This window comes from Gopherus evgoodei, chromosome 8 (genome assembly GCF_007399415.2).
Source record: "Gopherus evgoodei ecotype Sinaloan lineage chromosome 8, rGopEvg1_v1.p, whole genome shotgun sequence".
NCBI lineage: Eukaryota > Metazoa > Chordata > Testudines > Testudinidae > Gopherus > Gopherus evgoodei.
In genome coordinates, this window is record NC_044329.1 from 8,680,627 (window position 1) to 8,698,097 (window position 17,471).

Genomic DNA, 17,471 nt, shown 5'->3' on the forward strand with positions numbered 1-17,471 from the left:
TGGAAAAGAAAACAAAATATTTCACTACTATATTTTAATGGATCTATTGTAATGTTTGAAATTAGTGTCATTAACCAAATAGCTGAACTTCCTTTTTTCCTCCTACTACTTGACAACATTTAACATAGTTCTTACTGCTTCAACGCTTATTATTCATATTAACAACTTCACATTTTGCAGCTTTAAATGGATATTGTTAGGTTAAAAAGCAAATTTCCTTGCCAGTGTTTCTAGTAGTTAAATCGTTAAAACTGAAATCTTGAAAAATTTACTTTTCACAATTTATGCTGTTTGCTTCTAGCATTTCTGTATTTGCACGGTGAAAATAATCCTACTCTCAATAGTTTGGTTTTAGGTTTTTTTTTGCTTTGGGGGTTTTTTTAGGGTTTTTTGTTCTTGTTTTTTTGGTACTTGTATAGTAGCACACAGCAGTGCTCTCAGTTGGAAATGCTGCAGAAAAGGAATGTACATTTAAAAGTAAAGACCTTTTCTTTTGGATTTTTTTTTTTTTTAATTTTACGGAAGCATTTCTGTTGGTCTTGGATTTTTCTAAAAGTTTGTTCTTACAAACTTGACATTTTGGTCTCTTAACTCATTAAATACATCTGGTTAAGATGGCTTAAACTATCTTTGCCAATAGATATATTGTACAAAAAATTATTAATTTAGTATATTTCAAAGCCTTTTCCTACAGGCAAAGTATAAAACATAGCGTAATTATTTTTTTCCAGTTTATAATACAAAAATTGGAAAGGAGACTACACTTCTCTCCATTTTCATTATTCTGAAAATGAAACACTGAAAAGTGAAAGGTTTTGTGGAACATCTAGTTCTGCATCAATAAATAAAATTTTATCTATATAAAGGAGATTCTGTGAAGGTATAACTCTATTAAAAAAAACAAACATGTAACAATACAGGAATTTAAATCTGAATGCTAAATTCATGACACTAATCTTCAGCAGTTGATTAACATGCATTAATTTAACAGCACAAAATAATTAATACACAATTTTTTTCACTCCTTCTTCCCTCGTATATTTATTGTTTTATCCGTCAAAGCCTTCAGACCAACCTAACACAATTCTTCATGTATGTTGTATATCTTCTCACTTGCATGTTAATGTTGGTTATCCTGATTGCTGTCTTGATTTATTCATAAATAAATCAAGGAAATTTTTTTCATATTTGTCAAATATGTATATAACCAGTTTCCCTTCTGGAAGGGTAAATAAAGCTCCACCAATCTAGATTTAATGTAGCATATACTATCTATATTGTAGGTGTTGCTGGTAGCTATGCTGATAGTTAATATTGCCTAACATTTTCTATTCTAAGATTCTGTTTCTAGTTGCTTATAACTTTGTCAAACTTTAACCATTTGGGCTGAAATTTTCTATTTCAGGTGTCTGCCTCAGGTGTATTTTTAAGTTTCAAGCAGTTTCATAGAATGAGGTTGGAGAAAAATACATTGTTTTTGCTCATGTTACATTCTTACAGCTGTTTCACTGAGAATCCCTAGCACCTCCATCCTTTGGTGCAGGCACTTGAACTCTGGCAGAGAGGGTTACTCTAATGCCAGGTATATGCCTTTGATTGTGTGCGTAAAAATCATCCACGTTTGGCATCAGAACATCACGGTTAACATATGCACAGTAGGCGTTTGTTAGAGGCTGGTGGCATTATTCTCCAAAGCTTCTACCTGTGCTGAGCATGCGCTACCCCTAAGAAACTTGCAGTGTTCAGGGGGTTGTTTTTTCACATCCCTGAGCGAGAAAGTTGCAGCACTGGAAAATGCCAGTGTAGACAAGCCCTAACTGGTGATGCTTGTGAGGAGAAACAACCCTTTGAATGTAGTTTGGTGGAGCCCCTACCAGAAATCAGTTTTCCAGGTGGGAACAATATTTTTTGTGTGTGTTCAACAACTTTTTGTTTGTGCACATTGTTTTAGCATGAGACTTAACTTGACTAATTTTTTATTTACCGTGCTTTTGATGTCAGTTTTCTGTTTGAATGCATGGAACAAGCAAATACATTATATGAAAATGATCTTTGCACTAGATGTCTATATTTTTAATATGCGTCAGTGCATATCATAGGTACGAAAAGTGCTCAGTAGTGGCTATATTTTTGGCAGACTAACTGAAATTTAAGCACTTCCAACAAAAATTTCTAAATAGAATTTTTTTATGCAAAGACATGCCATTTTGTTATACTCTCCAGCTACATAAATAGGTATTCTAGAAAACTTATGTGACATAACTAAACGTCTAACTTGTGAATATTAACAGTTAGTGTTCTGCAATATGTAGTACTGCATTAGAATCCCAAATTCCTCTGATTCAAAAAATGATTAGGGATTCTGTCAATAAGAAGGTCAGATCTTTGAGAGAAACTCCCTTGCATAAATTAATTTACTTGCTGTCCAAGCATCTTCAGCCATATGTACCTTTTTAATAGATTGGACTGAATTCTCAAGAACTGCTTCACAGTCAGTGATGATAGAAATAATACAAGAATAATTTATCTGTACAGTCCTCTTCAGACATTGCTATGCTTTCTATTGCATAGCATGTAATAAAACACTTAATAGAACCACGTTGCTGAATATTATCTGACCCCCAGACTGTACGGAGAAGACTAGATGCTTCAGTTCCTCCCCTCCTCTACTTTTTTTTCAATGTAAATAAGTAGAAAAATCCTGGAATTTCTAGCGTAATCCCAATCAAACACAGTAATTGTGGGTTGTTTTCCTAACTACTCCCTAAGCATACTCTTTATACAGTGACAAATTGAGATTCACATTCTTAACCAAAATGCTGTTTTAAAAGCCAGATAAATGAGACCACTTGCAGGTGAGATGCACAGTTGTCATTTAGATAGTAGGGAGGGCAGGGGGAGAGTTGGGAAGATGCATCTTCCCTAAGTGTGTTACCTCCAGTGAAGTTACATTTGAACTCTTAATAAGCTATGGTTATACTACAGCTCAAGTTGACACAAGTTATGTCACTCAGGGGTGTGAATTAGCCACCCCGCTGAGTGACATAACTTATGTTGACTTAAGCACTGATGTGAACAGAACTGTGTCTGCGGAGAGCTTCTCCTGCCGACATAGCTGCCGCCACTTCTTGGGGCTGGATTAATTAAATTGATGGGAGAACTCTCTCCTGCTGGCTTAGAGTGGCTACAGGCTGCACCGCTGTAAACTCTCTGGTGTAGCCATAGCTTGTGATTGAAGAACAGTCACTGTTCTCATTAGGTATTATCATAATTGATAGTTTAAAAACAAAACACTTATATAGAAAATTCAGATTTGCCATTTAGAAGCCATTATGGTTCATTAGAGTTGGATTTTCATTCCATCTTCTCAGGAAACAGTTTTTGGATGAAAAATCGCTGTGATGCAGACTTTCTTAAGTAGAAAAGTTGTACAAAATTCTTCAGTCTGAATGTGATGCAGTTATTATTTGGTCAGGTTTGTCCTGATCTTTTTCCTGCCCTTTATTACCTTTCTTTGTGAGGTGTTTTGTACCTCTTAGGTCCAGAAGATTCAGCACCAATCTTTCCTTTCTCTCGTCCCTGTCTCCATGAACAAAGTGCTTCATTTTGGACTCCAATCCTTTTGGATTCTGTCAATGTCACTTTTATTTAAAAAATGGCCAGTAGATTCTGTTCAACAGAGATTTACACTTTATACATTGTGCAGTACTTGTTGTCCTTCCTCCTATTGGGATTGGAAGTCTGATTTTTGGAAATCAAATTTGTTCTTTGTATGACCGCTGAGAATGCTGTTGCTGCTAGAACAATGTTAAAATGCAAATTTAGCTCTTACAGTCCAGGTTTTCATTACTTTCAGTGCACACAAATACTTTGTGGCACATTTCTATAAGCAATATCTTACACAATGCAGATTTGAAATTTTTCAGCTACTTTTCCTAAAGATAGCATCCAGATATTGATCAGTGGAATAAAGTTATTGAACAGTTAGGAACACCATCAGCAGATTTTATGAAGAAACTACAGCCTACTGTGAGGAATTATGTAGAAAACAGACCAAAATATCCGGGTATCAAATTTGAAGAGCTCTTCCCAGATTGGATATTTCCATCGGAGTCTGACCGTGACAAATTAAAAAGTAAGATATTTAGATATAAGAGGGGTCTTTTTTAAATTGCTTCACTTGAAGTATATACAGTATGGGCGGACAATGCAGACATGACACTATGCTGGTGTGATAGTCTGATATCATCACATTACATTGCATTAGGAAGCAGGAGATTGAAAGCAGCAGCCTTGCTTTTTTCTGCATTGGTAGCACACCATGAAATGTCTTACTGCTGCCATTAAAATAGTTTGATTGAATATATACGTTCTATTCTCAAAATTCCAGTCTATTAAGATACAGTCGATGGTTTGAATGTCTACTAAAAAACCACTTTCATTAAAGCCATTTTATAATGAAAATTGATCTTTCTTTCTCTAGTTGACATTGATATGTATGTGTGGTTCTCATGCTCATTTTAACTGCATATTGATTAAATAGAATTTTTTTTCTTAATTACTGGTATATTAGACATGCCTGTTGAATCTACCTCTTGGCCATGTGCAACTGTAATTATATTTTAAAAGCCACAGCAGCAGGCAGCTTAAATTTTTTATAACAAGGTGATGCCACATTGACGTTGATATGGGGCTCAATCCCACAAATACCTATTATTAACTTCACTTGTGTGAGTAGTCTCGCTCAGCTACCTAAAGATATAGGTACTAATGCACCATAAGCAATAACTCTATCTAGCAAAAGGAATTAGTGACTTCATAAGTCACAAGAGCTAAAGCTTTCTTTTTACTATATTAATGCCTATTTTTAAAATTTCAGGTTATGCTGTTATACTTGAAATATTATCTTAGTGCCATACAAACCATGGCCTTGTGCTGCAGTGAGACTGGGTGCACAGGCAAAGTTACTTGGGTGTATTTGCAAGCATGGGACTATGACTTGGATGGTATTAAATAATGTTTAATTTCAAACATTGTAACCTTAATTTTAAATATATGCAACAATATAATAAAAAGAAACTTTGTCTCATTTGGCTTTTGAAGATACTAGTTTCTCTCAGTAGAGTTAATACTTTCATAGGTACAGCCAGATGTGTAGTTATACTAGACACCTATTTCACCTTGGTGCATAATGTTCAAAGAGACTCTCTCACAAGTTTTATAAGAGACATGTTTAATCTTGGTGCATTGTGAGACAAGGTTGAACGCCAGGAGTCTATCAGTAACTAACAGAACTACTTGAATTATTAACTTTCTTAGGAAGTTTTGTTTGTGTATCCTTTTTTCTTAGGATATATTCTACCATGTTTTTTGTTACACTTTAGCGTTTTAGCTTCTGAAACTTTGTTTGTTCTTTCCCACCCTCTTCCAGCAAGTCAAGCTAGAGATTTATTATCAAAAATGTTGGTAGTAGACCCAGACAAACGAATTTCTGTAGATGAAGCCTTACGAGATCCATATATCACGGTCTGGTATGATCCAGCTGAAGCGGAAGCAGTAAGTGTACATAAAAAATTCTACTCAAAGTATCACTTTAATCTTCATATTTGAGACAGTTGTTTGTGTCTTGTGTCAGGTCAAGAGTAGACGTTGAATTCTCACTTTTCAGGCTAGCAAGATTACATATGTAGTCTTGAGAGGATAATAGCTTGAAGTGATTGAAGTACCACCTCCAAAACAGCCCAAGAAGTGTTGGTTTGAAAATATCCCCTATAGCTGATTTCCTGCCCATAGATGTATAGTTGCCAGTGAAACAGTAATTTAGGCAGATTTTTAATCCTACCAGCTTTAGGATAAAACCATTTAATTTTGTTGAGAATCTTTCAGGCCTCATGATTTCTTTAAACCTAATATCCAGTTTTCAGCTGACAAATCTAATTTTGGTACATCATTCCAGTAGCTTGATCAATTCTGAAATTGAGAGCATATAATTCTGAGGCACCTATATAAAACATATAGGGTGGAGATATTGGCAAGGGATCCAGCCAGAGATTAGCAACTAAAAATAACATTTCACCTAACTCTTTTTTGTTGTTGTTGACACCATGGTTATTTATACTAATGAAATGCTGCAGTTATATTTCAGATTTTATTTTCTTTGTAGCCTCCTCCTAAAATCTATGATGCACAGCTGGAAGAAAGAGAACATGCCATTGAAGAATGGAAAGGTAACAGCCAAAAATGACTGATTCCAGTGATGGTGGTAATTTGTCAATCATCACTACTAAAGTAGTGTAACTGCTACGCTGCATGGCTCATCAGAACCCACCAGATTAATTATACAATACTGCATGCAACAACGTGTAGATTTAAAGACCCAAGAAATCATAAAATGTCATATTATGAAGTTTAATTATAGATTAGTATACAATACATATGGAAAGTGAAGAAAGTAGTATTTTGCTAAATTAAAGTTTTATTTGTATTTCTGGTATTTTGTTAGCTCTCTGTGTCGGTGGGTGGTGTGGTTTTTTGTTTGTATTATGAAACCAGCCTTCTACGGTCAGTGTTTGTTTATAATGGATCTCTAATGGATTTTTCTAAATCAAGAGTTCTTCAAAACAGATACACCATCTACCCTCCAAACCAACATAGCAACAAAGAGTCCTGTGGCACCTTATAGACTAACAGACGTATTGGAGCATGAGCTGATCAGAACCCACCAGATTAATTATACAATACTGCATGCATCTGATGAAGTGAGTATTCACCCATGAAAGCTCATGCTCCAATACATCTGTTAGTCTATAAGGTGCCACAGGACTCTCTGCCGCTTTTATAGATCCAGACTAACACTGCTACCCCTCTGATACTAAAACCACAATACTTAGTCTCAGATCTGTTCTAGTACAGGACTCCTGTCTAGCAGAGTTGTGTATTTATAGTAAGACACTGTTTTCTTTGTTGAGTAGCTTCTGTGTTGGTAATTTGCAGAAAAAAGATTTAAGGCATTGTGTGTTCTGGTAACAATTATGCCTTATTTATGGCGTTGTGTACATCACCTTGTGGTGAAACCAAGATGTAAGGTAGTCCTTACTCAAGTAGTCTCGATCACATTAGCATAATTAGTTTTACAAGTTAGGGATACAGGATCAAGCCCATAATATTACCTTTAGAGAGAAGACCTTATAGATAAGTAATTTTCGTCATGGTTAGGAATGAAAATATTCCTATTGGTAAGAAAAAAGTGCTAAGGTTTTTCCAATACAGGTTGTCTATTATTATGTTTTTTAGCTGACATACTTTTTTCCCGACCTTTTGTAAAAGTTTAATTTCAATATAGTTCAGCCATACAGTAAGTTATTACAATGGTTACTATTAGATTTCCTTTAATGTTTTTAGAGTATGTCTGTTAACTTTTTGGTAAATATTGAAACTGTTTTTAATTCTTCAAGTAAATTTGCAAAGTCCATTCATCATAACAGTTGTTTGTTCCATGGGAAAGTGTACCTCTAAACAATTTATAGATACACCTTTAACAATGTAAAAGGAAATGGCTGAAAGCACTGTTTTTGTAATATTATCTTTCCCTACCAACCCTTTTTCTTTTATTTAAGAATTAATATACAAAGAAGTAATGGATTGGGAAGAAAGAAGCAAGAATGGTGTGGTAAAAGATCAGCCCTCAGGTTAGTCATTGGTTTTAATAGTTTAATTTTTTCTGCAACTCTGATACATGTTTGGGGAGATGCTCATATTACATGAATCAAAATCAACAATCCAGTTATGCCAGAAAGTTTTGGTGTCTAATGCTCTTCATCCTGATCAGTCTCACAGATTCATAGTCAATTTGCTTTGCTATGAAGTGAGCTGCAGAAGCATGTGTTGCTCTTCTTCCTCCCTGACTGGAAGAGGCAAAATAATTGTTTTGGGATTAATTGTTTATAAACCACTTCTTTCTAAGATATTCTCCCGTCCTGTAGGTATAACCTGTGTCCACTGGCCGTGGTTTGCTGCTCTAGGCCAATGGGAGCTGCTGGAAGTGGCATGGGTCTAGAGACTTACTGGCCACCGCTTCCAGCGGCCCCCTTTTGGCCTGCAGTGGTGAACTGTGGCCAGTGGGAGCTGCGATCGGCCAGACCAGCGGACAGGCAGGTATACAAACCGGCCCAGCCTGCCAGGGGCTTGCCCTACACAAGCGGCGACCCCAGTTTGAGAAACACTGGGCTAGCATCTGCAGTGGTTTTGTAATGGAAAAATGTCTAATGCACTGAAGAAACTTGCACTAGTGTTTCAATCCCTGTATTCAGATGTTGGGGGGGGGTTCTTGACCTTGTAACTTAGGGGGGTAGTAGTGATTTGGTTAGCAGATTATAAAAATTGCAGAAGAACCTTTGCCCTGTTTCCTTTCTAGAACAGTTTTTCTCACTATTATCCTTTTATTGGTCTGAGGAACTAATTTATTTAATTGGGGTAGTGATTTGTCAGCTCCTAAATCCCAAGCCAAAGAAAGTGCTGGTAAATCCTTTTTACTTAGTTTCCCATGTTTATAAATAATAGAATAGTAATTTATTGTCTTTACCCTTTGCCTTAATAATTGATACTAGAAACAGGATATGTGAAAAGCAGATAGACTTCAAATTTGACTGTATTCTTGACATAAACCCATTGTGTTGTTGCTTGGAAACAGCTTAATTTGCTCTTCCATTCTGGTTTAGAAAGAGTTTGCTTTATCTTATTCATCTTTCTCAGCTGGATACACGATATATAGATTTAAATTTACATATAAATTCAGAAGCTAGTTCTGTCTGTTCAAAAGGCTAAAGTAGTCATATTCTGCACAGAGAACTCCAGTGAGGGACCTTACATTTTATAGTAAATATGTTCAGGGGAATGCCCTTATTACCTTCTGTCAAGTCCCACATTATTATTGGAGGTTTTATATTTAAGGAGCTCCAAAGGTATGAACCAGTTTTTATCTCATTCTAGTAGCTGAAAGAAGCTGCCAGACCAAGTGAAAAATGTGCTGTGAGCTGAAAAGTGAAATAAATAGAAGTATGTTGTGGAAAACAACTCTGCAGACTCTACAAAATGTTATTCTTTAGAAACTCGCAAACTGTTCTGCAGGGATCCAGTACTCTTCAGCTGATGGCACTGTAACTCAAGATGTCCTCCTGCAATGTTTAGATTTAATTTGTCTTTAGTTTTATAATTTGTCACAACTTCTTTTATTTGTAGTTCTAGTTGTCTCGTAATTCAGTGACATTGGGATTATTACTCCCTGTGTGTAACATTTTAATAACTGTATAATACAAGTACAGCAGTTAAGTACTTTTATGTAGAACTCTGATAGAATTAACACTGGGGAAAGGTATATTGTAGGTTCAAAATACTGACAAAATTACAGAAACTGCTACCTCAAAGTATAAAAGTGTCATTCAGTATAAATCAGAATAAGGTATTTATCAATCTTGTCTTCAGGTATTTACTCATACAGTCTTCTGGAGGATGCTAAGAGAAACTTCTCCACATCCAAATATCTTTTACCATACAATGTAAATACAGTGATATTTTTAGAATTTCCATGATCAGACAGAGTAACATTAAGAAAAACCTGAAGCTAAAATCTCAGGAAATCAACAATACAAGAATAAAGTTAGGTTACCCTTAATGTTAATACTGACTCATTCAGGAAACAGAACAGGCTGTCCAACTATCCCTCCTGGAGAGTTAGAGCCAGTACCTCTGAAATACCCAAACTTTACTCCAGGATGCATATTGGATACTGAATACCTTGAATTAAAAAATGAAAAAAATGAAAAACCAAAGTCACTTTTGAGGCAAAATTCTAGTAACACTTTATCTAAGTATTTGAGTTGTTTTTTCATCCAAAAAAAAATAAAAATTAGTTCACACAGATTTTAGTTCACACATTTATGGGCTTGCTTATCTTGAATAGTACCTTATTCCACATATAAGCCCATGGAAATAGTATATCTTCTGTAGCTTCTGTTTCGGCTGACATAAAACTTTCATTTCTTCCTCTGTCTCAAATATTACCTGACCAGCATAATCCTAGCAAGTTAAATATTTACTATTTCCAAAAACCAAGTCTTACATTTGAATTAAAATTAGTGTAATCTGGAAAGAGTTCAGTCTGTTAAATTCAAGCTTGTACCTGATGTGCTGCCTCTGAAATTGAATTCCTCGTAGCTATTGTCGTACTTGTCACCAGTACTATTTTGAAATTTCAGGAGGATGCACCTTTCTTTGTGGATTTTGGTTAGCATTGATATGCCTTTATGAAGTGGCCGTGCTCTGAGTGTGTCAACTATATTGAAAGTAACCTCCCCCCTCCCAACTTTTAGTGTTCGCTGGAATACCAGCAATTCTTACTTTTCTTTTTTCTAGCCCAATATTTAGATGAGTCCAACCTGATTCAGTATAACATTTCTTTACTGTAAAACTCTTAGACATAGTCATGAGGAGCTGTATAGATTATAAGCCCTGAAATAGACTTTAACTTCTTGACTATTTTTGTCTAGTTTTTTTATCTGTCATCAGTTTCAGTATATCATTGTGACTGGTTGGATCACAGAACCCCCCTTTAGGAACTGCCAACTGATGTGCCAAGAGTACTTCTGCTTTCCCTGCCAGCCTGGGACTCCGGCACCCTGTCTTGTTGAGCCAGACATGCCAGTCTGCTCCAACACAGACCCAGGGTCTATACCACGTGTCCCAAAGCTGTAGACTTAACTGAAAGCAATTTAAGAAGTGTTCCTGTCTTTAATACCCAGATGCCCAACTCCCAGTGGGGTCCAAACCCCAAATAAATCCGTTTTACCCTGTATAAAGCTTACTCTGTATAAATACATACTCTGGGTTAATTAATTGATTTTTTTAAATACAGAAAGTAGAATTTCTTCTTCGAGTGATTGCTCACATCCATTCCAGTTAGGTGTGCGCGCCGCGCGTGCACGTTCGTCGGAAACTTTTTACCCTAGCAACTCCAGTGGGCCGGCAGGTCGCCCCCTGGAGTGGCGCCGCCATGGCGCCCAATATATATCCCTGCCGGCCCGCCCGCTCCTCAGTTCCTTCTTACCGCCGTGTCGGTCGTTGGAACTGTGGAGCGCGGCATAGCTGTCCTCCACGTCCCTAGCTCTCCTAGTTTCTATCGCTTGTTTATCGCTTATCTCTAGTTCTATAGATAGTTGTTAATTAGTATTGTTAAGTAGATAGTTTAGTAAATAGCTGTTAAGTAGTTCCTGGCCGGGGGGCTTAGCCCTTCCCGGCACCGGGCGCCAGGCTCATGCCTGTTTCGCCAGGCTTCAAGCAGTGTGCGGCCTGCAAGAAGCCCATGCCTACCAGCGATCCCCACGAAGCGTGCCTGAAGTGCCTCGGGGAATCGCACAGATCTGACAAGTGCCGCATCTGTAAGGCTTTTAAGCCGAGGACAAAAAAGGAGAGGGATCAGAGGCTCCGAACTCTCCTAATGGAGGCGGCACTTGACCCGTCGACTTCGCAGACCGTGGTTTCGGCACCGGCACCGGATCGCTCCGGCACCGAGAAGACTCCTCGGCACCGACCTTCTCCGGCACCGGAATCAGTGCCTAGGCCGTCGAAGTCTAATACTCCGGCCAGGCAGACCCGGTTTGAACGCCCGGCCCCGACATCGGCCGCGGCGCCGCCGGCACCGTCAGCACCGTTGACTCCGGGCCCGGCGGGTCTGTTGAGTCCGGTGCCGCCGAGCTCCCCCATGAGATCTGGGGTTGAGATAATGGTCCCATCCACACCGGAGACCTTCGCCTCGGCTCGGGACCTTATTGCCCTGACGGAGCCTACTCGGCTGCCACCCCCGGTTCCTCCGGTGCGGGTCACGTCCAGAGGCAAGCCCATGATGTCGGCACCGCCCACGGACAGTCGTTCGCCATCCAGGCCCCGACGTCTTGGGCGCTCCAGATCCCGACGCCGCTCGCAGTCCCGGCACCGCTCCCCTCAGCGGTACCGGTCGCACTCGCGGCACCGGTCGGCATCGAGACGGTCGCGGTCAGGCTCCAGTCGACACCGGCACCGCAACTCCAGGAGCAGGTCCCGACGCTACTCGCCGCACCGGTCGACCTCCCGGCACCGAGCTGGTGGCAGGTTCCGGTCCCGATCTCGCTCGACCTCCCGGCACCGAGCTGGTGGCAGGTCCCGGTCCCGGTCGATCTCCCGGCACCGAGCTGGTAGTAGGTCCCGGCACCGAAGCGGCGCCCGGCACCGTGACAGATCCCGGTCCCGAAGCAGCGCCCGGCACCGTGACAGATCCCGGTCCCGAAGCAGCGCCCGGCACCGTGACAGATCCCGGTCCCGGCACCGTTATGACTCCCGGCACCGGTCCCCGGCACCGAGACGATCCTCCGTGCCGGCCCGCGCAGACCCGTACCATCCAGGGTCGGCCCCGCCGTGGCCCTCCAGGCAGCCGTCCGTGTCCTCCCAGACGGACAGCGGCTATGCGCTGGGCACCGACCGGCAGGCGGCGCTGTTTGCTGATCCGCCGCTGCAGGACCAAGGCCCCCCACAGTGGGGATTCTGGACACCCTGGGCGTACCATCAGGCCCAGGGCCCCCAGCAGCTCCCTGCTAGGCCGGCGACTGCGGAGCGTAGGGCCCCTGAAGCCTCTTTGTCTCGCCCCCCTCCCTCCCCGGAAGGGGACGAAGGGTCCAAACAGCAGGACTCCGCTGCGGCTCCGGAGACAGAGGCGAGGGCTGAGGAAGACCCTCAGTTGGACACTATTGTGCCTGGGGTCTCATCATCCTCCTCCCCGGATGAGGCGGTGGCGGGTACCTCCTCCAACAGTCCCCCCCCGCTGGATCTCAGGGCCCACCAGGACCTCCTCAGGCGATTGGCTCAGAACCTGAGTCTGCAGGCAGAGGAGGTCTCGGAGATAGAGGACCCAATTGTTACCATCCTCTCTTCCGATGCTCCCACCAGGGTCGCCCTGCCGTTTATACGGACCATTCAGGCCAATGCCAATACTATCTGGCAGTCCCCGGCCTCCATCCCTCCGACAGCGAAAGGAGTCGAGAGGAAGTACATGGCCCCTTCTAAGGGGTACGAATATTTACATGTTCACCCCACTCCCGGTTCACTGGTAGTGCAGTCGGTGAACGATAGGGAGCGTCACGGCCAGGAGGCTCCGGCCCCCAAATCCAGAGAAGCCAGGCGGATGGACCTCCTTGGCCGTAAGGTGTATTCGGCTGGGGCGCTGCAGCTCAGGGTCTCTAACCAACAGGCCCTGCTGAGCAGATACGCCTTTAACTCCTGGGTGGCAGTGGACAAATTTAAGGAGCTGCTGCCACAGGATGCTCGCCAAGAGTTCACGGCCATCTTGGACGAAGGCAAGAAGGTCGCGCGCACGGCCTTGCAAGCCTCCTTGGACGCTGTGGACTCGGCTGCCCGTACCCTCGCGTCAGGAGTTACGATGCGTCGCATCTCCTGGCTGCAGGTTTCCGGCCTTCCGCCAGAGCTCCAGCACACGATACAGGACCTTCCTTTCGAAGGCCAGGGCCTGTTTTCCGATAAGACAGACCCCAGACTTAAGAGTTTAAAGGACAACCGGGTCATTGCGCGGTCCCTCGGGATGCACACCCCCGTGACACAGCGTAGACCCTTTAGGCCGCAGCAACAGCAGCACCGTCGGCCGTTTTCCCAGTTCCGCCAGCGGCAGGACCCTTACAGGCGCCGCGGCAGGAACGGGAGGCGCAGGCAGTCGGGGAACCAAGGGGGGCAGAACCAAGGCTCCTCAAAACCCCCGCCTGGTCCTAAGCCTTCATTTTGAAGGTGCGCTCGAGGGCGCAGTAACAGTTTCCCCTACGGATCCTTCCCCTCCGTTTTCCAACCGCCTTTCGTTTTTCCTCCCGGCGTGGTCCCAAATAACATCGGACCGCTGGGTCTTGAGCGTGGTGCAGACGGGGTACCGCCTGCAGTTTGTTTCGTTCCCTCCTTCCCGCCCTCCTTCCTCGTCCCTCTTCAGGGACCCCTCTCACGAGCAATTCCTTCGGCAGGAGGTGCGGACGCTCCTCAGCAAAGGAGCTATAGAGGCGGTTCCCGAAAACGAGAAAGGCAAGGGGTTTTATTCCCGCTATTTTCTGATCCCCAAGGCCAAGGGGGGCCTCAGGCCTATCCTCGACCTGCGAGAACTCAACAAATACCTCGTGAAGTTGAAGTTCCGCATGGTATCCCTGGGGACCATTATTCCATCCCTGGATCCGGGAGACTGGTACGCCGCCCTCGACATGCAGGACGCGTATTTCCACGTTGCCATTTGGCCACGCCACAGACGCTTCCTCCGCTTCGTTGTGGGGGCTCGTCATTATCAATTTGCGGTCCTCCCGTTTGGCCTGTCCACGGCCCCGAGGGTGTTTACAAAATGCATGGCAGTTGTCGTGGCGCATCTTCGGCGCAACCGTGTCCACGTGTTCCCTTATCTGGACGATTGGTTGATTCGGGGCACGTCGGAACAGCAGGTGTACAGCCATGTCCGCGTGATCACCGGCATGTTTGCGAGTCTGGGCCTCTTGATAAACACAGACAAGTCCACCCTGAGGCCCACTCAGAAGGTGGAATTTATCGGGGCCGTCCTGGACGCCACTGTGGGCAGGGCCTCGCTGCCTCGGCAGCGGTTCCAGACCATGGCGGCGATCGTTCAACGCTTGCGGTCAGCCCCGTTGACGTCAGTGAGGACATGTCTAACCCTGTTAGGCCACATGGCGGCGTGCACTTTTGTGACCGACTACGCTCGGCTCCGCATGAGGCCTCTCCAGCTGTGGCTTATCAGTCATTACAGACCAAGGCAACCGCTAGACATGTTAATCACAGTCCCCCAGAAGGTCTTAGATTCCCTCGGCTGGTGGGTGGACCAGTCCGTATTGTGTGCGGGTCTTCCCTTTCACCCGTCTCAGCCCTCGGTATCCCTGACAACGGATGCCTCAGATCTAGGCTGGGGGGCCCACCTAGGGACCCTGCGGACGCAGGGCCTATGGTCCCAGGAGGAGGTGGGGCTACATATCAACATGAGGGAGTTGAGAGCGGTCCGCCTTGCTTGCCAAACGTTTTGTCATCAGCTTCAGGGTCGTTGTGTAGCCGTGTTCACGGACAACACGACGACCATGTATTATATCAACAAGCAGGGCGGCACCAGGTCCTCCTCCCTGTGCCTCGAGGCGATACGACTCTGGGACTTTTGCGTAGCCCACTCCATTCACCTCAGGGCTTCCTTCCTTCCCGGAGTACGGAACACGCTGGCGGATCGATTGAGCAGATCCTTCCTGTCACACGAGTGGTCCCTTCGACCGGACGTCGCTCTCTCCATTTTCCGGAGGTGGGGTTATCCCCGGGTGGACCTCTTTGCGTCCAAGGGGAACAGGAAGTGCCAAGCGTTCTGCTCCTTTCAGGGCAGGGAGCCGGGGTCGATAGCGGATGCCTTCCTCATCCAGTGGTCGACCCACCTGTACTATGCGTTTCCTCCGTTCCCTCTGGTTCACAAGGTCCTCCTGAAGGTGCGCAGAGACAGGGCTCGTGTGATCATGGTGGCCCCGGCATGGCCCAGACAGCACTGGTACACCATGCTGCTAGACTTGGCCGTAGCCGACCCAGTTCCCCTGCCCCTTCATCCGGACCTGATTACCCAGGACCACGGGTCCCTCTGTCACCCAGACCTGCAGTCGCTGCACCTAGCGGCGTGGCTCCTGCGTGGCTAACTGGTTCCGAGCTGCGCTGCTCCACGCCTGTGAGAGAGGTGCTCTTGAGCAGCAGGAAACCATCCACAAGAGCCACATATTCGGCAAAATGGAAACGCTTCTCCTGTTGGTGCGTAGAGAGAAATCTCCGCCCTATGGAAGTTTCGGTATCCGAAATCTTAGATTATGTTTGGTCCCTCAAAGAACATGGTCTGGCCTTATCGTCGTTGCGAGTCCATCTGGCAGCTATCTCCACCTTTCACCCGGGTGCGGACGGTCGCTCCGTTTTTTCTCACCCGACGGTGTCGAGATTCCTTAAGGGGCTGGAACGGTTATTCCCTAACGTCCGTCCCCCTGCTCCAACCTGGGATCTTAACCTGGTGTTGTCCCGGCTCATGGGGCCCCCCTTTGAGCCGTTAGCTACTTGCTCCCTGCTTTACCTCTCTTGGAAGGCTGCCTTTCTAGTAGCTATCACCTCAGCTAGACGGGTGTCGGAACTCCGAGCCCTTGTGGTGGACCCCCCATACACGGTCTTCCACAAAGACAAGGTGCAGCTTAGACCACACCCTGCCTTTCTACCCAAGGTGGTCTCAGCCTTCCACGTCAACCAAGAGATTTTCCTCCCGGTTTTTTTCCCAAAACCTCACTCCTCAGGCAGGGAGCAGCAGCTCCACTCGCTGGACGTCCGTAGAGCTCTCGCGTTCTACATAGAGAGGACCAAACCCTTCCGCAAATCCCCCAGCTTTTCGTGGCGGTAGCGGACCGTATGAAAGGGCTTCCTATCTCCTCCCAGAGGTTATCCTCGTGGGTTACGTCCTGTATCAGGACCTGTTATGACTTGGCCCATGTCCCTACGGGCCGTGTGACTGCGCATTCTACCAGGGCGCAGGCGTCGTCGCTGGCTTTCCTGGCCCGTGTGCCCATCCAGGAAATCTGTCGGGCAGCGACCTGGTCATCGGTCCACACCTTTGCTTCCCACTACGCCCTGGTCCAGCAGTCGAGAGAGGATGCGGCCTTCGGAACTGCAGTGCTCCATGCCGCGACTTCTCACTCCGACCCCACCGCCTAGGTATGGCTTGGGAGTCACCTAACTGGAATGGATGTGAGCAATCACTCGAAGAAGAAAAGACGGTTACTCACCTTTGTAACTGTTGTTCTTCGAGATGTGTTGCTCACATCCATTCCACACCCGCCCTCCTTCCCCACTGTCGGAGTCGCCGGCAAGAAGGAACTGAGGAGCGGGCGGGCCGGCAGGGATATATATTGGGCGCCATGGCGGCGCCACTCCAGGGGGCGACCTGCCGGCCCACTGGAGTTGCTAGGGTAAAAAGTTTCCGACGAACGTGCACGCGCGGCGCGCACACCTAACTGGAATGGATGTGAGCAACACATCTCGAAGAACAACAGTTACAAAGGTGAGTAACCGTCTTTTAATGGTTCCAAGTAATAGCAGACAGAACAAAGTGAATTACCAAGAAAAATGAAATAAAACATGCAAGTCTAAGCCCAACACAGTAATAAAACTGAATACAGATAAAATCTCACCCTCAGAGATGTTTCAGTAAGTTTCTTTCGCAGACTAAATGCCTTCCTAATCTGGGCACAATCCTTGTTCCAGCTCAGGTGGTAGCTAGGGGATTTCTCATGACTGCAGCCCCCTTTATTCTGTTCCACCCACTTATATCTCTTTTGCATAAGGCAGGAAGCCTTTGTCCCCCTTTGGGTTCCCACACCTCCTTTTCAATGGAAAAG

The 17,471-nt window shown here is 44.7% G+C and overlaps 1 protein-coding gene across 8 annotated transcripts in view; it reads left to right on the forward strand.

Annotated features, from left to right (window-relative positions):
- Window positions 1–17,471, forward strand: part of MAPK9 (mitogen-activated protein kinase 9) — a 79,366-nt gene that overhangs the window by 30,310 nt on the left and 31,585 nt on the right. For all 8 annotated transcript variants that reach the window (XR_004001792.1, XR_004001793.1, XR_004001789.1 and 5 more), the window contains exons 8-11: window positions 3,953–4,135; window positions 5,432–5,556; window positions 6,164–6,227; window positions 7,617–7,688. Coding sequence is in view for 3 of the 8 variants with exons in the window: in XM_030574187.1 (XP_030430047.1) it covers window positions 3,953–4,135; window positions 5,432–5,556; window positions 6,164–6,227; window positions 7,617–7,688 (444 nt within the window). In the remaining 5 variants the exon portion in view is untranslated. The remainder of the gene's footprint in view (window positions 1–3,952; window positions 4,136–5,431; window positions 5,557–6,163; window positions 6,228–7,616; window positions 7,689–17,471) is intronic.